The 20512-nt window shown below is 38.4% G+C and overlaps 2 protein-coding genes across 25 annotated transcripts in view; both read right to left on the reverse strand.

Annotated features, from left to right (window-relative positions):
* Positions 1-8760, reverse strand: part of LOC127978689 (uncharacterized) — a 76796-nt gene extending 68036 nt beyond the window's left edge. The window contains exons 1-4 of one of the 2 annotated variants that reach the window (XM_052583563.1): positions 8584-8760; positions 8141-8482; positions 7753-7809; positions 6873-7559 (exon numbers count right to left, since the gene is read on the reverse strand). In XM_052583563.1, coding sequence (XP_052439523.1) covers positions 7387-7559; positions 7753-7809; positions 8141-8482; positions 8584-8644 — 633 coding nt within the window. In that variant the 5' untranslated portion in view covers positions 8645-8760 and the 3' untranslated portion in view covers positions 6873-7386. Of the gene's footprint in view, positions 1-6872; positions 7560-7752; positions 7810-8140; positions 8483-8583 lie in introns of those variants that run through there. The other variant, XM_052583565.1, reaches the window with a different exon arrangement.
* A 10137-nt stretch (positions 8761-18897) lies between these two features.
* Positions 18898-20512, reverse strand: part of LOC127978666 (E3 ubiquitin-protein ligase TRIM39) — a 138899-nt gene continuing 137284 nt past the window's right edge. For 8 of the 23 annotated variants that reach the window (XM_052583496.1, XM_052583498.1, XM_052583480.1 and 5 more), the window contains 3 exons: positions 20337-20475; positions 19829-19855; positions 18898-19708 (listed from right to left, as the gene is read on the reverse strand). In XM_052583496.1, coding sequence (XP_052439456.1) covers positions 19161-19708; positions 19829-19855; positions 20337-20475 — 714 coding nt within the window. In that variant the 3' untranslated portion in view covers positions 18898-19160. The remainder of the gene's footprint in view (positions 19709-19828; positions 19856-20336; positions 20476-20512) is intronic. The other 15 variants (XM_052583501.1, XM_052583490.1, XM_052583491.1 and 12 more) reach the window with 5 other exon arrangements.

The following is a 20512-nucleotide window of genomic DNA, read 5'->3' on the forward strand; positions in this document are numbered from 1 at the left end:
ACTCCTGAAATAAAAATCATTATTTAGAATTTAAATCAATTTAAAAATGAGTAAGAATGATCTCTGCTCTCACCTGTGATCTCATCATCCTCTTTTTCTTCTCTGTCTGTCAGCCCGTCTGAAATATTGAAAATATGATCACTTACTCAAACACAAAGGGATTCAATATTATTACTATAACAACAAACTCCACAATAACACACATGATTTGAAGAATTCAATAAGAATAAGAATTCAAAACGGTTCTATAGATGATTCCAATGTTCTTCACACTACAGAAAACAATGCTTCTTTATGAACTGATCACTAGAAGATTCTTTGTGGAAACAAAGATGGTTCTTCTGTGTCATTGCAGTAAAAGTGATGATTGAAGCAAATTGAGAAACAGTAAAATAATTCTCAGCATTAAATACAGTATGAAGATTTGAGAGAAACTGAAGAGCTGTACTAACCCTCCATCACTAGTCTGATGGGTTTGTTGAACTGCATGAACTGCATGTCTGAATCCTTTGGTGTTGCACAGAAATAAAGACCTGAATCTGCCTCATTTAGTCTAGTAATAACTAGCGAGGATAGATTGTCCCCTATTTTTGCAAATATGCGATGTCTTTGATAGCTTAGAATGCTTTTATAGTAGGCAGACAGCAGTGCTAGTCGTCCAGATTCAGGATTCTGGTGATACCATGCCCTTCTGAATCTGTAGGCGAATCTGTCGTTCATGCTGCAGTTCAGAGTGATGCTTTCATTCTGCCGGAATCTTAACACAGTCACATTATGTTCTGAAACATTTACAAAACATAATAAATTGATCCTTTGGAATGATTTAGATAAAACTTTAATTATATTTTAGTATAAAAAAAAGATCAATTATGTGAAATCGTAAAGAAGAATATATTTACCGCTGCAGCTGATCTGAACAATCAAGAATGAAAAAACACAAAAGAACATGATCTTCTCCATTGTCTTTCGTCTTAAAAGCACTGATCAAACTGCAGATTTCCTTTCAGTGCAGAGACATTAAACCACAACGTGTTTCCACTTCCTGTCTTAACGCTGTGAAAATCAAGCTATCTCAAACTGTTCGAACCAATGGCCTTAATTTTTAAAACCAATAAATATGAGTACTGTAAACTCCTACACATTGAGTCACTTGTATTTTTTAATTGTTGTTTAGTCAATTATAGGTTTATTCCACTCAGTCTGTTTGAATTCAGGTAATAAAAAAAGTCTAAACAGTTACATAGCTACTTAAATGGTCTCTACTTAAAAGTCAGGGCTATTCGATTAGTTTCATTTGAGGGCCGGATTATCGTAGTGAAAATTTGAAGGGGGCCAAAGGGGTTGGGGGCCATTCCGATCTCTTAAGGGGGGGGGTCTATAAAATAATGAATTAAAATTAAATGCATATTCAGCAGTAAAATGAATATTACCAACAGCAACGTCTATGAAAGGTTAACATTTGTGTTTTCAATAAAATAAAATTAAATAAAACTAATTGATCACACATTTTCTGTAATTAATTGTGACTAATTGATCACTAATATAGTGTCATCATTTCACACTGAACCTCCAAATGAATGTAGAAACAACATAAAGATGGTATATTTTAAATATTTAATGACATCTCTTTACAAAGTCTCATTATTATCAATTTTTTTGATAATACTGTTGATGATGTCTCTATTAAATGCATCTTCCTCTCAAATTTAGCAATTCATTATAACCATTCAACATTACACTATAATTATTTAGTGTTTATTTTAACATTTATCTAGGCTATGAAAAATATAACAACTTTAATTTAATTGAATGTAAAACAATTTTCACATATAAATTCTACATGCATAAACTATATAGATTAATCTTTATTCAAGCAACAAAAGTTATTCAGCGACTAGAACAGTCACATGATTTCTCTTTTTCGTTTCCGTGCTTTCCATCAATGACAGACTTCAGCAAGATTCACTTTAAAAGCCATGCTGTCTCTTTAAAATCTGCCGTGCGTGAGGTATTTCTGAAACATGTCAGGTTTTCTACCAGCTCTTTACCATTATTTTAGACTTTATAACTCATTTAAGGCCATGTTTTTTAAAAAAAATCACTCGCCAAAACTGTATTTTGAAGTAAGTGTGTGTTTCTGTTGCTAGTCAGCATAGGTTCAGCCAAAAGCACAGACTTTCAAACTATACTACATTTAATAATCACCTTCATCCAGTCTGAGCTATTTTTGCGCTATGACCCATAACGCTGTCTTTATACTAGTTTTAAACTAGAGTTATGGATATCTCATAGCTCATATCTCATAGGTTCTCGGTAAGATTGTAGTTGTTGCCAGGTCTTCACAAGAAAACCTGAACAACACTACTCAAAACTAGTACAAAACTAGTCCAAACGCGTTTTATCTGGTCCCCTGTTAAAAATCACATCTTAAATTCGCATCCCAGGGGATAAAGATCATGTTATTGGAGTAGCTTCAAAACAACCATTGGCAACATTGTAGTAGCCCAATTCCATGGGATATGGCGGACTTGGCACTGTTGCGTCTCTTCCTTTTCTTTTCTGGCTGGCTAGGGCCAGTGTTGCCACCTTGTGGACAAACTAACTTAGTGCAAACACAATTCCAAGCATATATGCGATCTGCATTTACTCTTCTGACGGGCCAGATGAAGATGATTGGCGAGCCGCCAATTGAATAGCCCTGGTTTAAGTTAATCAAACTCAAGATAATAAAGTTACATAAGACTAAGTAAAAACTAACATTGGTACAAAAGCAATGAAGACAGAACAGGACCGTATTCTTATTTATTGAAATATGATGTTTGTAAAATGTTTAAGCATTAATCAGTGGGCTATTGTAACGGCAAAGTAGGAGAGGAAGCAAATGCAAGTGCCATGAAGATTTAATGAATCAGGTTCACAACAGAATGTCAGAGAATAAACAGATAGCCACACGATGAATAAGGGCAGATCTCTCGTGGCCAGGAATCAGGTCCAGAACCAGATACCAGTCTCGGCTGTATCGGACCACCTGAACGTAGTTCTGGAGGAGGTCAAGGCGGTCAGAGGTGTGAATAGTTGGCTGAAGTTAAAGAAGAAATGCAGATAGAAGTTGGCATTCCCAGAAACCACTGTAGGGGCTTACGGGAATCTGGTCTTGGCCAACCTATCACAGCCTTAACCTTGTCAGGATCCATGCACACTCCCTCAAAAGAGATGATTTAACCTAGTGTAACAGAAATGACTCGAACCAGACAAATTAAAGAGTCTATCAGGGCTGTGTTTGAAACACGGAGCCGAATTCCTCAGGAAGTCATAAAACATTATGTGCCACAAGACCCAAGCAAGATGACCAACCAACCAACTTGTTCACACAACAGCTTTCAACATTAACACCACTAGAACAATTATTTACAATTTCAATTCGAAGAAGAGATATTTGGTGTCAAATTTGTTGTTCGTAATGGAAATGCAACGCTGAACATCACATGTAAACCCATGAGAGTAAACGCTTCCATTGACTTCCCCCCACCTAGAAGAACCAGACTGAAATTCGAAAGGGGGGAAGGGCTTTGAACCTCTGGTCCCCATAGAAATATTTGTCAAGAGAATGGCAAAGAAACTGTCTTTTGTACATTAGAAGTGTGGCCAACAGGCCAGTTTTAATACTTAGGACACCATAAAATCTTGCTTTTAGTTGTTAGCTTTGCTTCTGCTACTAGTCATGCCTGCTTTTAGTCTCTAGCTATGCTTCTGCTATTAGTCATGTTTGCTTTTAGCTTTTAGCTTGTAGCTTTTGCTACCTAGCTTTAGCTTTTAGCCATGCTGTTAGTCATCACTGTTCTTTGAGCGCGGCTCCAGCGTGCTTCGGCCTGCAAGCCTGCTGCTACTTAGCCATGATGAGAAGAAACACCACCTTTTCTCGTCAAACTTGACTTCTTTTCTTTTCCTTTGACAGTTTCGTGTTCTGAGTTAAGTTTTGTAATCGAGTTCAACTTAAACCAGCCCACACAACTCTGCACCTTCAGCCAACGCCCCACCACGTGCCTTCCTAAGACGTCACTTCAGCGACTGCTGAACTTCCAGCAAATCAGCGACATCTGGATAGCCCTTTCAACGGGGCTCCCTTTTCACAGGAGACGCAAGTAACCTCCAGACTGTGACCTTACTGGTGTATCTAATATAATTTTAACCTCATTGAGGAACTCAATGCGAGGGCTAATTGCGTGATTGATGGTTGCTCATGTCTATGCAATTTAACGTATTGCTGTAAACTTAGGATTCCATATTTCCATTTTCTTAAACTCATCTTTCCCTAACTTTTATCTTCCTGCAACTTGTGTGAATGTGTGAGTGCGTGCATTTATGTGTTAGATTAGTTTATTTGTCTTAGATTTATCTAATAAAGCCTTATTCATATTGAAAACAGAAGTATCTTGTGTTTTGTGCTTACAAGTTAATGTTTTAAACTGCCGATCTTGTTACTGTGCTAATTGATAGTGTTTTCACTATAGTTTGGATATAAATGTCCAGCGCAGATTTGATGTTAAACGGCTCGCTCAGTGAATCGCAGGGCGTCTCAGTGATCAACCGTGAAACAGTGATTCTGTTCAAATTCCCTTTAAAATCTTAAATGATTCCCTTTGAGCTAAATTGACCTGTTTCCCTTACACTAGAAAAGAAACAGACTGTGCATGAAGTGCATTTCTCCGCCTTGACAAAAAAGACCATTCTCCATCAGCCTCTGAAGGACTCGTCTGACGTGTTGAACGTGTTCCTGGAGAGACAAAGAAAAAATCAATATGTCATCCAGGTAAACATATATAAACTGATCTACCATGTCTCTCAATACTTCATTCACGAGTCCCTGAAAAACTGCTGGGGAGTTGGAAAACCCGAATGGCATAACCAAATATTCAAGTTCTTCCCCCTTCCTGATGCGAACCAAATGATAAGCGTTTCGTAAATCCAATTATGTGAAGATGGATGCTCCCTGCAACCTCTCGGAGGCTGAAGACATCAATGGCAAAGGACAGGTATTCTTCACCGTGATGTTGTTCAGCTCTCGGTAATCAATGCAAGGTCGCAGAGAACCATCCTTCTTACCAACAAAAAGAACCCCCCACAGGAGAAGGGGAAGGTCGGATGAACCCTGTTGCTAGATATGCAGAAATATATTTCTCCATGGCCTTCCTCTCAGGAATAGAAAGAGAATAAAGCTTGCCTTTAGACTGGGACTTTCCTCGTAATAAATCTATAGCACAGTCTTAGGGACAGTATGGAGGAAGAGAAGCAGTGCAGGACTTACTGAACACTTCCTTCAGGTCCAGATAATTTGCGGGCACTTTTAAAAAAACCACTTCCTTCCCCTGAAATAACAGAACCAGACACAGACGAACAAGCAGACACCAGACAGGACTCGTGACAATACTCGCTCCTCATAGTGATGGAGTTCGATCCCCAATCCACCCGAGGATTATGATTCACAAGCCAAGGGCGGCCTAAAACAATGGGTGCAACTGGGGCGTCCGGGAGGAGAAATGGAATTGTCTCTGTGTAATTGCCAGAGTTGATGAGGGTTATGGGATCACTCGTAAGTGTGATGTTGGGGAGTTCTTGACCATAAGGAGCTTTGACAGAAAACTGCTGGCAGAGAGACATGATGGGGAGTTTCATCTGGTATGCAAGGTGAGTGTCCATAAAATTACCCTCAGCTCCAGAGTCCTAAGTTAGCAACTTTGTTGGTTGCAATACAATTTCCCATTGCCAACCAACTAAATTGCTAACAGGCTAGCAACTATGCTTTTTGGAAATGCACCCTAGCTCAGTATCAATTAGCTTAGCTCTATCATTATTGCTTAACTAACCTAAATGTTGGTGATTCTACCTCTGAAAAGGGATGCAGCCTTTTCACAATGTGAGCAGTGACCCTTCTGCCGCACTCTTCCTTTTGTTGCGCCAACTTCATCCCCCTTGCTGCTATGGTGAATAGAATAACGATAGGCTCAGCAAATGGCGGAGACGTGGAATCACCAGCATGGCTAACGTTCACAATCTCAGGTTCCAGTCAACAGGGGCACTGCACGAGATCCCGAGCCCTATGCATAGGCAGTCCTAATGGCCCCACCCCCCTTGAAAATATATATTCCAGACTTTTCAAGGGCCCTCTCTTCCTTTGGGGCCCTGGTAATCAGTTTTACCCCCAGTTCGACGCCCCTGCCAAACTACTCAATACTCAAGCCTAGTCTTGAGTGAAACAGGAACAGGAAACTATCAAGGGCGACTTCAAACAAAAATTTGACAAACACAAGATGAAAGACAGGGCAATAAATAGGGAGCAGGAAATGAGTGGCAGCTGCAGCTGATGGAACAAGAGGTGGTCACGTCCACATGAAACAATCAGTGATAGCGAGATACACGTAACACTACCCACATAAGATCAAAATGACACAACAATTCTACCAACCGTGACAGCTATAGAGTCAAAAATGCTTTGCAGCAAATAAGTACAGACTGTACAAACAAGGAAATGTTTAAAGGGATAGGTTCACAAATGAAATTTCTCTGGTTAATTACTCAACCTTTTTTTATTCTATTGTTTTATTTAATATTTTATTGTAATTTGTAATTATTGTTATATAGCACTTCTGTCAGTGTAAGCTGAGTGTAAATGTATTCACTCATTTACTTACCCTCATGTTGTTACGCTCCCCAAGACTTTCATTCATCCTCAGAACAGAGCTGAAGATATTTGAAATGAAACCACAGTATTTCACCACCAGCAAAGATAAGATTTATCAGAAAACTAATCAGAAGTAAATTACTGGAATTAGTGAAATCACAAAATGAACATGATAAAAGCAACCATTTGTTTGATTTTTTTTTTTTTTTTTTTTTGTAGTTTAATTAGAGATTTAAAACCGCATTGATGTTGTATCAATTTTACAATAATAAGTGATACAGTGATCATAATAAATGAATTTGTTTCAGGATTGCAATTTAGTCACACAGAGTTAAAGTGGTATTTATTGTTATTTCACTAAAGAAAGACGGCACAAACACTTATTCATTCACATCTGTTTCTGTTTATAGTCACAGACCGTGTGTTTAGATCTACATCATATTTAAAAAAATATATAATTTCTATAATTTTTTTTCATCAAAAATACAACCGTGACATGGTAGTTTTACTGCTGTTTATTTGATCGAAACTCAACAACACTTTTAACACTGAAGACATTTTATTTGAACAAGTTTGTGCCATGAACAGATAAAACAGACGTCTATGAGATCTGGCCGACAGAAACACATCTGAATTCATTCGGTGAGTCTGGTTTAAAGTATAAATGCTGATTATTGTGATAGAGTCAAAAATAAAGCTCACAAATGTCATTTAGGTGAGTTTTGAACATTCAGACCAGCATGTTCGGCTGCGGTCCATCCTTTCCGCCAACCGTGACAGTAAATGTTTCTTCCTGCAATGATTATAACCAGAAAACACAGAAACACAGCCAACCCAACACCACTGAAAATCAGCACACGCTCCGTCAGCGTCACTTCATCTACAGACAGACAGAAAACATTCAGAAACCAGCTTTCATTAAACAACAGAATCAAGTCAGACAGATTCTGATCGATTGTGCTGAGATTAAACTGTGATGAAATCATGCTGAAATTACATCTGTGAAGCACTTTCTGTAATAATGTGACAATCACGATGCTATAAACAGTTACACTCTTAAAAAAAGTTCTCACCTTTGATCTTAACTTCCTCTGGATGATCTGTGATGGACTGAACTTTGTCTTCTTTGTCTGAAAATATATGAAATATATGATCGCTTCAGATTTATGATCACTCCTCAACAACACACAAGATTTCAGGAATCATTCATATCTGGAGCACAAACACTGCATTAAAGAAAAAACAACACAAATGTTTTTTTTTAAGTGGAAAACGGTCATATGGACAATGAAAATGTTCTTCACACTTTTTTCGGGTTTTTTTTTAAACTGATCACTAGAAGGTTCTTTGGGAACACAAAAAAATGGTTCTTATATGGCATTGCAGTGAAACATTTTGAGTGTAGTAGGTTACTAGTGATGATGAAAATTTGAGAGAAATGGAGAAGTCAGCAGTACTTACCCTCGATCTGTAGTCTGATGGGTTTCTCAAACTGCATGTCTGAATTCACTGATCTTGTTCCACAGAAATAAAGACCTGAATCTGACTCCATTAGTCCAGTAATATCTAGCGAGGCTGTGTTTCTACTTCTATCTACTTTAACTGTCAGGAATTTGTTTTGATTGATCGTATTTTTCTCTTTCATGAAGACATAGGCAAATATCAGCAGTGTTAGTTGTCCAGATTCTGGATTCTGGTGATACCAGGCTATTTCATCTGTCTGTTTGTCTGTCGTGTTGCAGTTCAGAGTGATTGTTTTGCTCCGCTGAAATCTTAACAGAGTCACATCATGTTCTGAAGCATCTGGAAAATATCATAAACTGATTATTTACACATTTAAACATTAATTATATCTAAGTATATAAAGCTCAATATTGTGAAATCGTAAAGTAGAATATATTTACCGCTGGAGCTGATCTGAACAATCAAGTATGAAAAAACACAAAAGAGCATGATCTTCTCCATTGTCTTTCGTCTGTAAAAGCACTGATCAAACTGCAGATTTCCTTTCAGTGCAGAGACATTAAACCACAACGTGTTTCCACTTCTGATGCGCAGCTCAAGCAAACCTCTGCTGCCAACCACAGCTGCGAAAACAACCCCAGTTCATTTTGGTTATTTATTAACTTGACTTGATATTATTAATTTCAGGCTTTTCAGATAGAAATTCAAGCTTTTTCCAATGATTCCAAGCATTCCACACAAATATTTCCATCTCTTTAGAGCTCTAAAATGATCCGCTTTAAACAGAAATATACCTCGTGGTGAAAAAAAGACACCAAATCATCACTTTAACCAGTAGATGACAGCAGAGGAGCACTTATTGGCTTATTAGTCATTCACTTCCACTTTTTTGATTATTATTTAAATTTATAAAATCACTATTATAAAATATCAAATCATCAAGAAATCAAATTTTGTGGAAGTTTTGCTCTTGACATATCAGGACACAACTCTGTATAATGACATGGGTATGACACAGGTATTTTCAGAACACTTATAAATCATACAGAATGAGTTTTTTTGAGAAAGTAAAAATGCACAAAGTTTCCTGTGAGGGTTAGGGTTAGGTGTAGGGTTGGTGAAGGGACATAGAATATACAGTTTCTACAGAATAAAAACCATTACACCTATGGGATGAACACACTTTACACAAAAACAAACATGTGTTTACATAATAATAATGTACGTTTTATACAGTAGAGAGAGAGAGCGAGAGAGACGTTATTTCCGGGTCTAATACATACTGGTGTTCATGCACTTCAGCAAGTCATTGATATATTTACATGAATAAAAACAACTTAATTTATTCAATTATTTCTTAAAATAGCCTTATGAAATTTTCCATGCTGCGTTCATTTCATGAGCATTTTACCGTTTGATTTGAGTAAAACTTCACATCACATACAAGGAACCGTAAAGGTATTCATGTTAACAAGTCAAAATAAGAGTCCGGTTTAAATTTAAAGACAAGTGTTCGATTAATAAAATTAAATTTAACCATTTAAAAGGAGTTGAGAAAAAAATAAACAGAAAAAAATCCAGAAATATTAAAATGGAAAAACGGAATTTGGAAAAATTTTTTACGGAATTTAGGAAAAAAATAAAACAGATTTCGTAGGGCCCTAAAAAAGTAAAGTAATAAGTAGTGATGTTACTTTTCAAATGCAGTAACTAGTAAAGTAATCTCATTACAATTTACAGAAGTAACTGGTAACAAGTAACTAATACATTTTTTGAGTAACTACCCCAACACTGACTGTGGCACTTGTGACAGATGCGCATTAAGTGAACTGGTATGGAGTCAATTTAACGCCTTATATATACTCAAAAAATATTGAGGAAAATAAATTAGCTTTTTGCAAACAAAAATAAAGAATTGCAAAACATAAATGAAACAGTGTGAAAGCAATGATTTTGCAAAACATAATTTACATTGTCATATCTATTAATTTATCGTCAGTAGTTTGAGCTTGCCATACCATTTTCCCTTTGCGCTTCATTTTTCTGCACGTCTCTCTTAGTGGCACTGTTTTGACATGGGGGCGGAGTCAAGGGACGGGGGTGTGTACAACATGCCTCCCTGGAAGTGATGTCATCTGGCCAAGACGCAGCTCACTGATCCAGGTCCTGTCATGATGAGCAGAGACTTTCGAGTGGATCGTTTCTTTTTATTCAGTAGCATTAAAACATTCATGTTTTCGTTTTATTTACTTTATTAACAAATGCAAAACCAAATTTTTGGCGTATATAAGGCGTTAAATTGATTCAATAAACTGCTTCCATCGGCGCTGCTGCAGCAAAACACACTGGTGCTCACATTAATCTGATCCTGTTGGAGTCGGTTCTGGAAAATATCAGATTTTTTGAATTTTTGCGTTGAGGTAGGCAGACCTAGCCTATTCATCTAGTGCATTAGATTAGATCATGACAGCGCGTGCGTGCAGACGAGGATGAGCAAGCGCGGCTTTGACTAGATTTATTTGGAGATTACTGCAAAGAGCTGAAGATCTTTGCCAGAACCCGATGGGACCCGATGGCTTCGGGCTTAATTTATATAATTTTGCGCGGGCTCGGGCTTGCGCTCCGGTTTGCAAGGTAAACGAGCGGCCATGTGTTCTGTTTCGATTAGCGCGAGAAAGATGTGAAAATGGTTGCTAGGTGTAACGGAGGCTTGCCTCTGGCGATTACATTTTGGTTGCACCAGCAACTAAAGCAAAGTCTGAGGTGTGGAAAAGTTTTGACCTTGTTTATAATGAGAATAATGAGTGAATAATAAAGTGACGTGACATTCAGCCAAGTATGGAGACCCATACTCAGAATTCGTGCTCTGCATTTAACCCATCCAAAGTGCACACACACAGAGCAGTGAACACACACACACACACAGAGAAGTGAACACACACCCGGAGCAGTGAACACACACACACACACTGTGAACACACACCCGGAGCAGTGGGCAGCCATTTATGCTGCGGTGCCCGGGAAGCAGTTGGGGGTTCAGTGCCTTGCTCAAGGGCTCCTAAGTCGTGGTATTGAAGGTGGAGAGAGAACTGTACATGCACTACCCCCACCCACAATTCCTGCCGGCCCGAGACTAGAACCCACAACCCTTTGATTGGGAGTCCAACTCTCTCAACCATTAGGCCACGACTCCCTATATAATGATGCACCATCAGTGAGCGCAGAAACATGTACAGTGTATTCAATCATTTTCCTCCACAAAAACTATGTCTATGTCTATTTAGAGTGCTGAAATGTTACGATGTCACAGAGGACTTATTGTATTTCTTTATTCCAACTTCCAAGTGGTCTAGTCTATGTCAGTTATGAATAAATTATGTTAAAACATGTATAAATGACTCATTCTTGATGAAAGGCAAAAGAGCTGGCGTGCGCACATTTGAATAATGTCGGGCTGTAAACGGGTTCGGGCTTTAAAAAAAGCTGTCAATCAAAATGTACTTGTCGGGCTCAGGGCGAAACCTGTCAGGCCTAACTTTTATGGCCCGATTACAGCTCTAATAAAAGTACAAATAATGTAGGCTATTATACCTACCCTCTCTAATTTGTAATTATATCTCTAGCCTTCTGAACAGAGAATTGTTTTCCACCATGGTTGATTGTGATCAGTTCGGTGACGCATTACATTACACACATATTATTTTCTCCACTCACTTATGTCGGAATAACGAGATGTTATGTCGTTTTAACGTCATCTTTTCTCATAAATAGGCTACGAGATGTTTTCTCGTTAAAACGACTAATTAAGCGCTGTGTGTGTGATGAGCTCTGACGAGAGAGATGGGAAAACTCTTGTTGAATTTACGAATTAATAAACACGATTTTGTTTTCGATTGTCTCATTAAAATTTGTTTTCGATTGTTTTATTTGTTTTCGTCTTTAGGGCTTCCCACGCACAAATAGCAAGCACATTTTTTAACCCACTAACAAAAAATATGAAAAATTACCCGTTTGCTAAACAGAATGAAATAATAATAATAATTATTATTATTATTATTATTAAACTAAGCTTGATTTTTCGTATTTTTTTGTTAGTGGGTTACAAAATTAGCTTGCTATTTTTGCGTGGGTAAATTAGTAACATTAACGTTTCTTCATAATTTTGGCTGTTGTAGAGGCTAATACATAATTCATATATAATCAGCTGTAATTCATATATAATAAGCTGCTCACACATGTGAAACAAATATTAAAGCATAAGCCCATTTGTTTACCCACGGATACGAAAAATCTATCTTAATTTTCAACCAGAACGAAATGATAATAATAATAATAACTATGTTTTTATTTATTAGTTTAGTTTTTATTTTCCAACCAAACCGGTTGTACGCATTTAAAAAGTCAGAAGAATGTTTATTGTGTTTTGAAAAGAAAATATTTTAATTGTTTATGCTAGAAACACAATGCATTTAGGAGGTTATGTGTTTCTTCTGCTTCATGTACTCATCAGTTACTGTGTACATATTCAAGAGAAATGATGAGATGATGAGATATTGCATGTTCATGTTTTCTGTATGTTTACGTTTGTGTGTGTGAGTGCGTGAGTGTGTGTGTGTGTGTGTGAGTGTGTGTGAGTGTGTGTGGGCATGTTTTTGTGACATATCAGGACACAACTCTGTATAATGACATGGGTATGACACAGGTATTACAAGGAGAGGGTGACTTATGAGGACATAACCCATGTCCCCATTTTTCAAAACGCTTATAAATCATACAGAATGAGTTTTTTTTTGAGAAAGTAAAAATGCACAAAGTTTCCTGTGAGGGTTTGTTTACACAAAAACAAACATGTGTGTGTGTGTGTGTCTGTGAGTGTTTGTTTGTGATTGTATGCTTGTGTTTGTGTACTTGTTTGCATTCTCAGTACGTTTATGTTGAGGTTGAAAGATCTAGGGGTTAATAAAAAAGTATTTGTTTAACTAAAATAAACAAAATTAACTCAAATTAAACAACATTTTCCTATATACCATGGTCTGACTTGTTAAAAGATCTCACATCCTTTTGACCAGTAAATAATCTTTCAGCTAACCTCTCGCCAGAACCACTCAAAACTAATTAGTTTACAATTGAGTTGCAAACCCCGAGAACCTTTAGATGTTTTACAATCAGAATCAGAATCAGAATCAGAAAGAGCTTTATTGCCAAGTATGTTTGCGCATACAAGGAATTTGTTTTAGTGACATAAGCTTCCAGTACACAGAGAAAAACAACAACACACAGACAAAGAAAAAAAAAATGTAGCCAAATAAATAAGTGTATAAACAATTGTGCTATAAATGATAATGGGATAGGATTGAAAAAGATGCAGGGATGTACTAGGATGGAGGGGTAACAAATAAATATAAGGATGTTGCACTTTTGTTTGCATAAGCATAAGTGGGGAACATTTAACTGTTCATGAGGTAGATTGCCTGGGGGAAGAAACTGTTCTTGTGCCTTGCTGTTCTGGTGTTTGTGGCTCTGAGATGCCGGCCAGATGGCAAAAGTTAAAAAATGGGATGACTTGGATGTGAGGGATCCAGAGTGATTTTCTGAGCCCTTTTCCTCACTCTGGATGTATACAGTTCTTGAAGGGTGGGCAGGGGAGCACCAATAATCCTTTCAGCAGTCCCAACAGTTCTCTGTAGTCTTCTGATGTCTGATTTTGTTGCTGAGCCAAACCAGACAGTTATAGAAGTACACAGTAAAGACTCAATGACGGCTGAGTAGAACTGTTTCAGCAGCTCCTGTGGCAGGTTAAACTTCCTCAGCTGGCGAAGGAAATACAACCTTTGTTGGGCCTTTTTCACAATGGAGTCAATGTGATTGTCCCACTTCAGGTCCTGAGAGATGGTGGTTCCCAGGAATCTGAATGACTCCACTGCAGTCACAGGGCTGTTCATGATGGTGAGTGGGGAAAGTGCAGGGGGTTTCTCCTAAAGTCCACGATCATCTCCACTGTTTTGAGCGTGTTCAGCTCCAGGTTGTTAAGACTGCACCAGACAGCCAGCTGCTCAACCTCTTGTCTGTAAGCAGACTCATCACCGTCCTGGATGAGGCCGATGACTGTAGTGTCGTCTGCAAACTTTAGGAGCTTGACAGAGGGGTCTTTAGAGGTGCAGTCGTTGGTGTACAGGGAGAAGAGCAGTGGGGAGAGAACACATCCCTGAGGGGCACCAGTGTTGGTGGAGCAGCTGTTTGATGTGAATTTCCCCAGTCTCACTAACTGTTGCCTATCTGTCAGAAAGCTGGTGATCCATTGACAGATAGAGCTAGGAACAGAGAGCTGGGTCAGTTTGGTCTGAAGGGCTGTTGGGATGATGGTGTTGAAAGCCGAACTAAAGTCCACAAACAGGATCCTCACATAAGTCCCTGTTTTGTCCAGATGTTGCAGGATGAAGTGCAATCCTATGTTGATTGCATCATCCACGGACCTGTTTGCTCGGTAAGCAAACTGCAGGGGGTCCATTAAGGGTCCAGTGATGTCCTTCAGATAACCCAGAACCAGTTTTTCAAACGACTTCATGACGACAGACGTTAGAGCCACAGGTCTGTAGTCGTTAAGTCCTGTTATCTTGGGTTTCTTTGGGATGGGGATGATGGTGGAGCATTTGAAGCAGGAAGGCACTTCACACAACTCCAGGGATCTGTTGAAGATCTGTGAAAAGATGGGGGCCAGCTGGTCAGCACAGGTTTTCAGACAGGCTGGTGTAACGCCATCTGGGCCTGGTGCTTTTCTTCTTTTGTTCTTCTTGAAGACCTGGCGCACATCATCTTCACAGATTTGAAGAGCAGGAGGTGTGGAACGGGGGATTGCAGGAGGTGTTAATGGTTGTGTAGGGAGATGGTCAGAATGGGTGTTGGGGGTTTCAAATCTGCAATAAAACTCATTCAGGTCGTTAGCAAGCCGTTAATTAGCCTCAGTGCAAGGGGATGGTGTCTTTTAGTCAGTGATGGCTCTCAGTCCTCTCCACACTGAAGTTGAGTCGTTGGAAGTAAACTGGTCTTCCAACTTTTTAGCGTAGGTCTTTTTAGCCGCTCTAATCTCTTTGTTCAGTGTGTTCCTGGCCTGATTGTACAAGACCCTGTCCCCATTTCTGTAGGCATCCTCTTTGGCCTGACGAAGATGTCTGAGTTTTACTGTAAACCATGGCTTATCATTGTTGAATGTTAAATAAGTCCTGGTAGGAATGCAAACATCCTCACAGAAACTAATATAGGATGTTACAGTCTCTGTGAGTTCGTCCAGATCGGTGGTAGCAGCTTCAAAAACACTCCAATCAATGAGGTCAAAACAAGATTGTAAATCCTGCTCCGTTTCGCTGGTCCATTTCTTCACAGTCCTTACTACAGGTTTAGCAGATTTAAGTTTCTGTTTGTAGGATGGTATAAGATGAATCAGACAGTGATCAGAATTTCCCAAAGCTGCTCGTGGAACAGAGTGATATGCATCCTTTATTGTGGTGTAACACTGATCCAATATATTACTGTCTCTGGTGGGACATGTAACATGCTGTCTGTATTTTGGCAGTTCACGGGAGAGATTGGCTTTATTAAAGTCCCCCAGAATGATTAAAACAGAGTCCGGGTGTTGTTGTTCTGCCTCTGTGATCTGATCAGCAAGTTTCTGTAAAGCTGAGCTCACATGCGCTTGCGGAGGGATGTAAACACTGACCAGAATGAACGAGTGAAACTCCCGCGGTGAATAGAACGGCTTGCAGTTGACAAACTGCATTTCTAGATCAGGACAGCACATCTTCTTTAACACAGTTACATCTCTACACCATCGCTCATTGATGTAAAAGCATGTCCCGCCGCCGCGCGATTTCCCCGTGGATTATGATTCGCGATCCGCTCTGAACAGCTGAAAGTCCGGCAGATAGAGCGCGCTGTCCGGTATGGTGTCATTCAGCCAGGTTTCCGTGAAACACAGAGCAGCAGAGTGAGAGAAATCCTTATTTGTCCGAGAGAGCAGAAGGAGTTCGTCCGTTTTGTTGGGTAGAGAGCGGAGATTTGCCAGATGGATGCTAGGCAACGGCGTTCGAAATCCGCGCTTCCTGAGTCTGACGAGCGCTCCCGCTCGCTTCCCCCGTCTGCACGTCCTGAAGCGCTTGATCAGCGCCGCCGCTCCTCCAATAACAACGTTCAGTAAAACGTCTGAATAATTTAAATCTGGTACAAAATCTTGTGGTGTGTTCTGCCGAATGTTCAGCAGTTCATCCCTGGTGAAACTGATAGTGTTTGTTAAACAAAAAAACAGGAAAGACGAACAAAAACAGCACAAACACTGGAGAGCCAAGCACTGAAGCAGCCATGCGCGGCGCAATCTTCGCTGATATGGTCGTACCAACATTTAAATCTATCTTTGCAGCCTCCGTTATTAGGGAGGTGTTGGGGGGAACTGTTAGTGGGTGTTTTTTATTTATTTTTTATTCAATGCTTTGAACATTAACACATAAAGGCATACATTACTGGGACATTTACAAATACTGACTGAGATTACACTCAATTTTCGTTCACTCTCTGTACATCATAAAACAAAAGAAATGTAAAATCTAATAAACAACACTGAAGAAAAAATAAAATCAAGATAAAGATAAAGGTATAGAAAAAGTATACGGGAGTAGCAGATTTTCACATTAAGAAAGTGAAGTCCTCTAATGAAGAATACAAAAATCTGGCTTTAGGACTTTTCATTCCTTTAAATGTCTCCAAATACATCGCAAATTTAGACTACTACTAAAGGATTTAGACTACTACTAAAGGATTTAGACTACTACTAAAGGATTTAGACTACTACTAAAGGATTTAGACTACTACTGTGGTACTACTGTGAGAGGCTTGTTAAAATAAAATAAAACAACACTTTTCTTTTTTTTTTTTTAAAGGACTTTTGTTTGGACGAAAAAATTTAAATCGTATAGGCTAACCTAGTTTTAAAGTAACTCACATATATACAGATGTAAAGATCCTGAGACAGGACACACAGCATCAGCAGCTATATATGTTCCAAGGGGTTAGGTATAGATTAGCTAAAATAACATCTAATCATCTGTCAGTTTATACTGCGGAAATTATTGCCATATTTTTTACTCTTCAGTGGACTTATTTTGGGACATTACTATACCTTAAGTAGTCATATGTGTTGAGACTTATTTTCTGCACTATAAAGTTTAAAGAGTGGCGAATCTTCAACGAGGCAAGACATTTTCTCAGACATATTACAGAGTTTGTTCAGAATTCAAACAAAAACAAATATTTTTGTATGGATACCTGCACATATAGGAATAGAAGGTAGTGAAGTGGTGGAACATTCAAATGTCCAGACATACAGTTTAATGCTCCAATGACTAAATTAGAAATACAAGGGCTAATTAAAAAAAAAAATAAATAAATAAACATAAAAAGATACGTGACAAATTAAATGGGGGTGGTGAGAATAAAGGATGGCATTTATATAATATTCAAAGAACAGTTGGAAATGAAAGGAGATTTTGGCGGATAGAAAGGAAGACCGCATAATATCTCGCCATAGAATTGGACACATTGCACTTAATCAGCCATTATTTATAAGAGGAATACCTGTGTCTAGACTTAGTGTTAAATGTGATCTTCCTGAAACAGTTGAACCTATTTTAATAAAATGGACAGGATACGACAAAAAAAGATTACAATTAACAGAAGCACATATTATAGAAATAAATCAGATCTCATTTTAGAAATTGGTAAATAAAGATGTGACTATAGAATTGTTTCACAGATTAAGTATCTCAAATATACAGAGTTAATTAACAGGATTTAAAGAATTAATACTAAGTTTTATTATTATTTATTTTATTTTTGAGTTAGTTTTCATTAACGTCCACACTCCATCCCAGTAGGTGGCGGTAAATGCGCCTAAAGCTTTGCGTCAAAGAAGAAGAAGAAGTGGTTTGAGTGGGACCGGAGCGCGCATTCTCGTGACTCGTGAGGTGATCCGTCAGTTAATCTCTGCGGGGATATCTTTTTTCTTTTGTTTAATTCTCTGTCAGTAACAAAGTCTAGATTTTGAAAATTGTAGTTAGTGGTAGACATAGTACAACATAACATAGTTTTGACAAATATCTTGTGCTGGTGTTTTAACGACGGCGTCTGATGCATTTTCTTTGAGATCAGCGTAAATGCATGCCTCTTTTTTTCTTTTGTTTTAACTTTTCACCTGGCGTGACAAACGCTAACTTTCCTGGTTTGCAAAATTGCTTTTCGTTTCCTTCTTTTTTGTTTGGTAACAAACTCTAACACCTTTTTAAATTGTAATGCTACAAGCTTGGACTCGAACGCATCTGGTCCAAACAGGTGTGCAAAACAGATGTCTTTTATGACCCTCATCAATCCAATTTTTGGAGACAAGCACCCTTTACTCTCTCTAGCCCCTATGGTCCATAATCGGCTGAATTATCATAAATGATTTGAGCGAGTTTAACAAGGGACAAATTGTGATGACTAGATGACTTGGTCAGAGACATCTCCAAAAGCTCTGGCCTGTGAGGATCGATCCAACAGACAAGCTCCTGTAGCTCAAGTTGCTCTAGAGGTTAATGATGATTCTGATGAAGAGGTGTCAGAATACACCTTGTATCTCAGTTTGTTGTGAATGGGGCTGGGTGTGTGTGTGTGTGTGTGTGTGTCAGTAACAGAACATTTTGTAGCAGAAATGACTGAAACAACCTTGATACAACAGTTTAAAGGCTTTAATAGTTTGGTGCGTTTTGATGAAAGCATTTTACAGGCAGTTTCACTTTTTCACAAGATGTGAAAATGGTGTAGAAAAGTCATAAGTGTTAGGGGGAAAAGAATGTATTAAACATTTAAGACAAGCATTACATTTTGACTTTAAAATATGTGATGAAAAAAACTTTCATCACTTGAGTAGCACCACATACATTATCAGATTTGAAATAATAATTAAAAATCACTGTGATCCTATTTCATGTATAAATTAATGTTCCTTCGTGACAGGTGTGATGATCAGTGGTAGTGAGTTTTTACCTCCTTCATTAAGGTATGGGCTAAAATAAGGATAGAGTTTCCCAGTGAAAGACTGAGCAGTGAAAGAGTAGATATGAGATCTGGACTCTGCATCATAAAAGGAGACCAGACCCTCCTCATAATCCACAAACACACCGACCCGCTGCGGCTTCACTCTCAGAGACAGAGAGACAGAAGGACCAGCACAGGCTTTATATTCATCTCCATTCCTCAGAGCCACAGTCCAGTGTCCATCACTGGGTTTCAGTGTGATCTGTCCCTTCCTGTTAATGGATTCTCTGACCACTCCTAAATCCCAATTAGTCTTTCCCTTCACCTGCACCTCAAAATAAAATCTCCCTGCAGAGAATCCCTCCTTTCCCAGGACACAGACACCGTAATCAAATCTCTCTGGTTTGTCTCGGAGTTTCTGATCAATGCCTCCATCTCTCACTTGTTTTCCATCATCAGACAGAATGAGAAATGGATGAGCTGTATCAGGATTCAGAGTCACATCCACTGAGAAAACAGAGCAGAAGAATCACAGCTTAATGTAGATGTTTTGTGATGATGATATTTGTAATATTGAATCCAGATTTAATCAGATTGTGATGTAGTAATGAATCTAGTGCACTGTACCTGCATACTGCTGCATCCACTTCAGCTCTGTAGAGACACAATAAAACATCAGCAAATCTTTGAGATATGTATGTGTGGAATTATAGACGAGCATTAAAACTATACTAAAATAATTGGGTGACACTTTAGAATAGGGTACATTAGTTCATGTTAGTTAACTACTTTAGTTAACATGATCTAAACAAGAACAATACAGCATTTATTAATCTCAGTTGATGTTCATTTCAACATTACTAATGCATTATTCAAATCTAAAGTTGTGCTTGTTAACATTAGTTAATGCACTGTGATTTAGCATGAACTAACAATGAATAACTGTATTTGTGTCATTAACTGACCTTAACAAAGATTCATAAATACAGTAATAAATGTATTGTTCATTGTTTGTTCATGTAGTAACATTAACTAATGGACCATTATTCTAAAGTATTACCAATAATTGTGTACAGTACACTGTATGTGTAAATCATGTTTTTATCAGGTCAATGTGTTGTGTGTATAGATGTACTTGTTTGATCAAGTTTCTCATCTATAGTGTCCTTCAGTTGAGTCAGATCTCTCATCAGACTCTCCAGATTCTCACGAGTGTTCACACTGATCTCAGGCCAGTTCCTGCTGTTTCTGAGGCTGCTCAGAGATGAGTAAATCTACAGCAGGAGAGAGGAGAAATCCTTCAGCACGAGG

This window comes from Carassius gibelio, chromosome B19 (genome assembly GCF_023724105.1).
Source record: "Carassius gibelio isolate Cgi1373 ecotype wild population from Czech Republic chromosome B19, carGib1.2-hapl.c, whole genome shotgun sequence".
NCBI lineage: Eukaryota > Metazoa > Chordata > Actinopteri > Cypriniformes > Cyprinidae > Carassius > Carassius gibelio.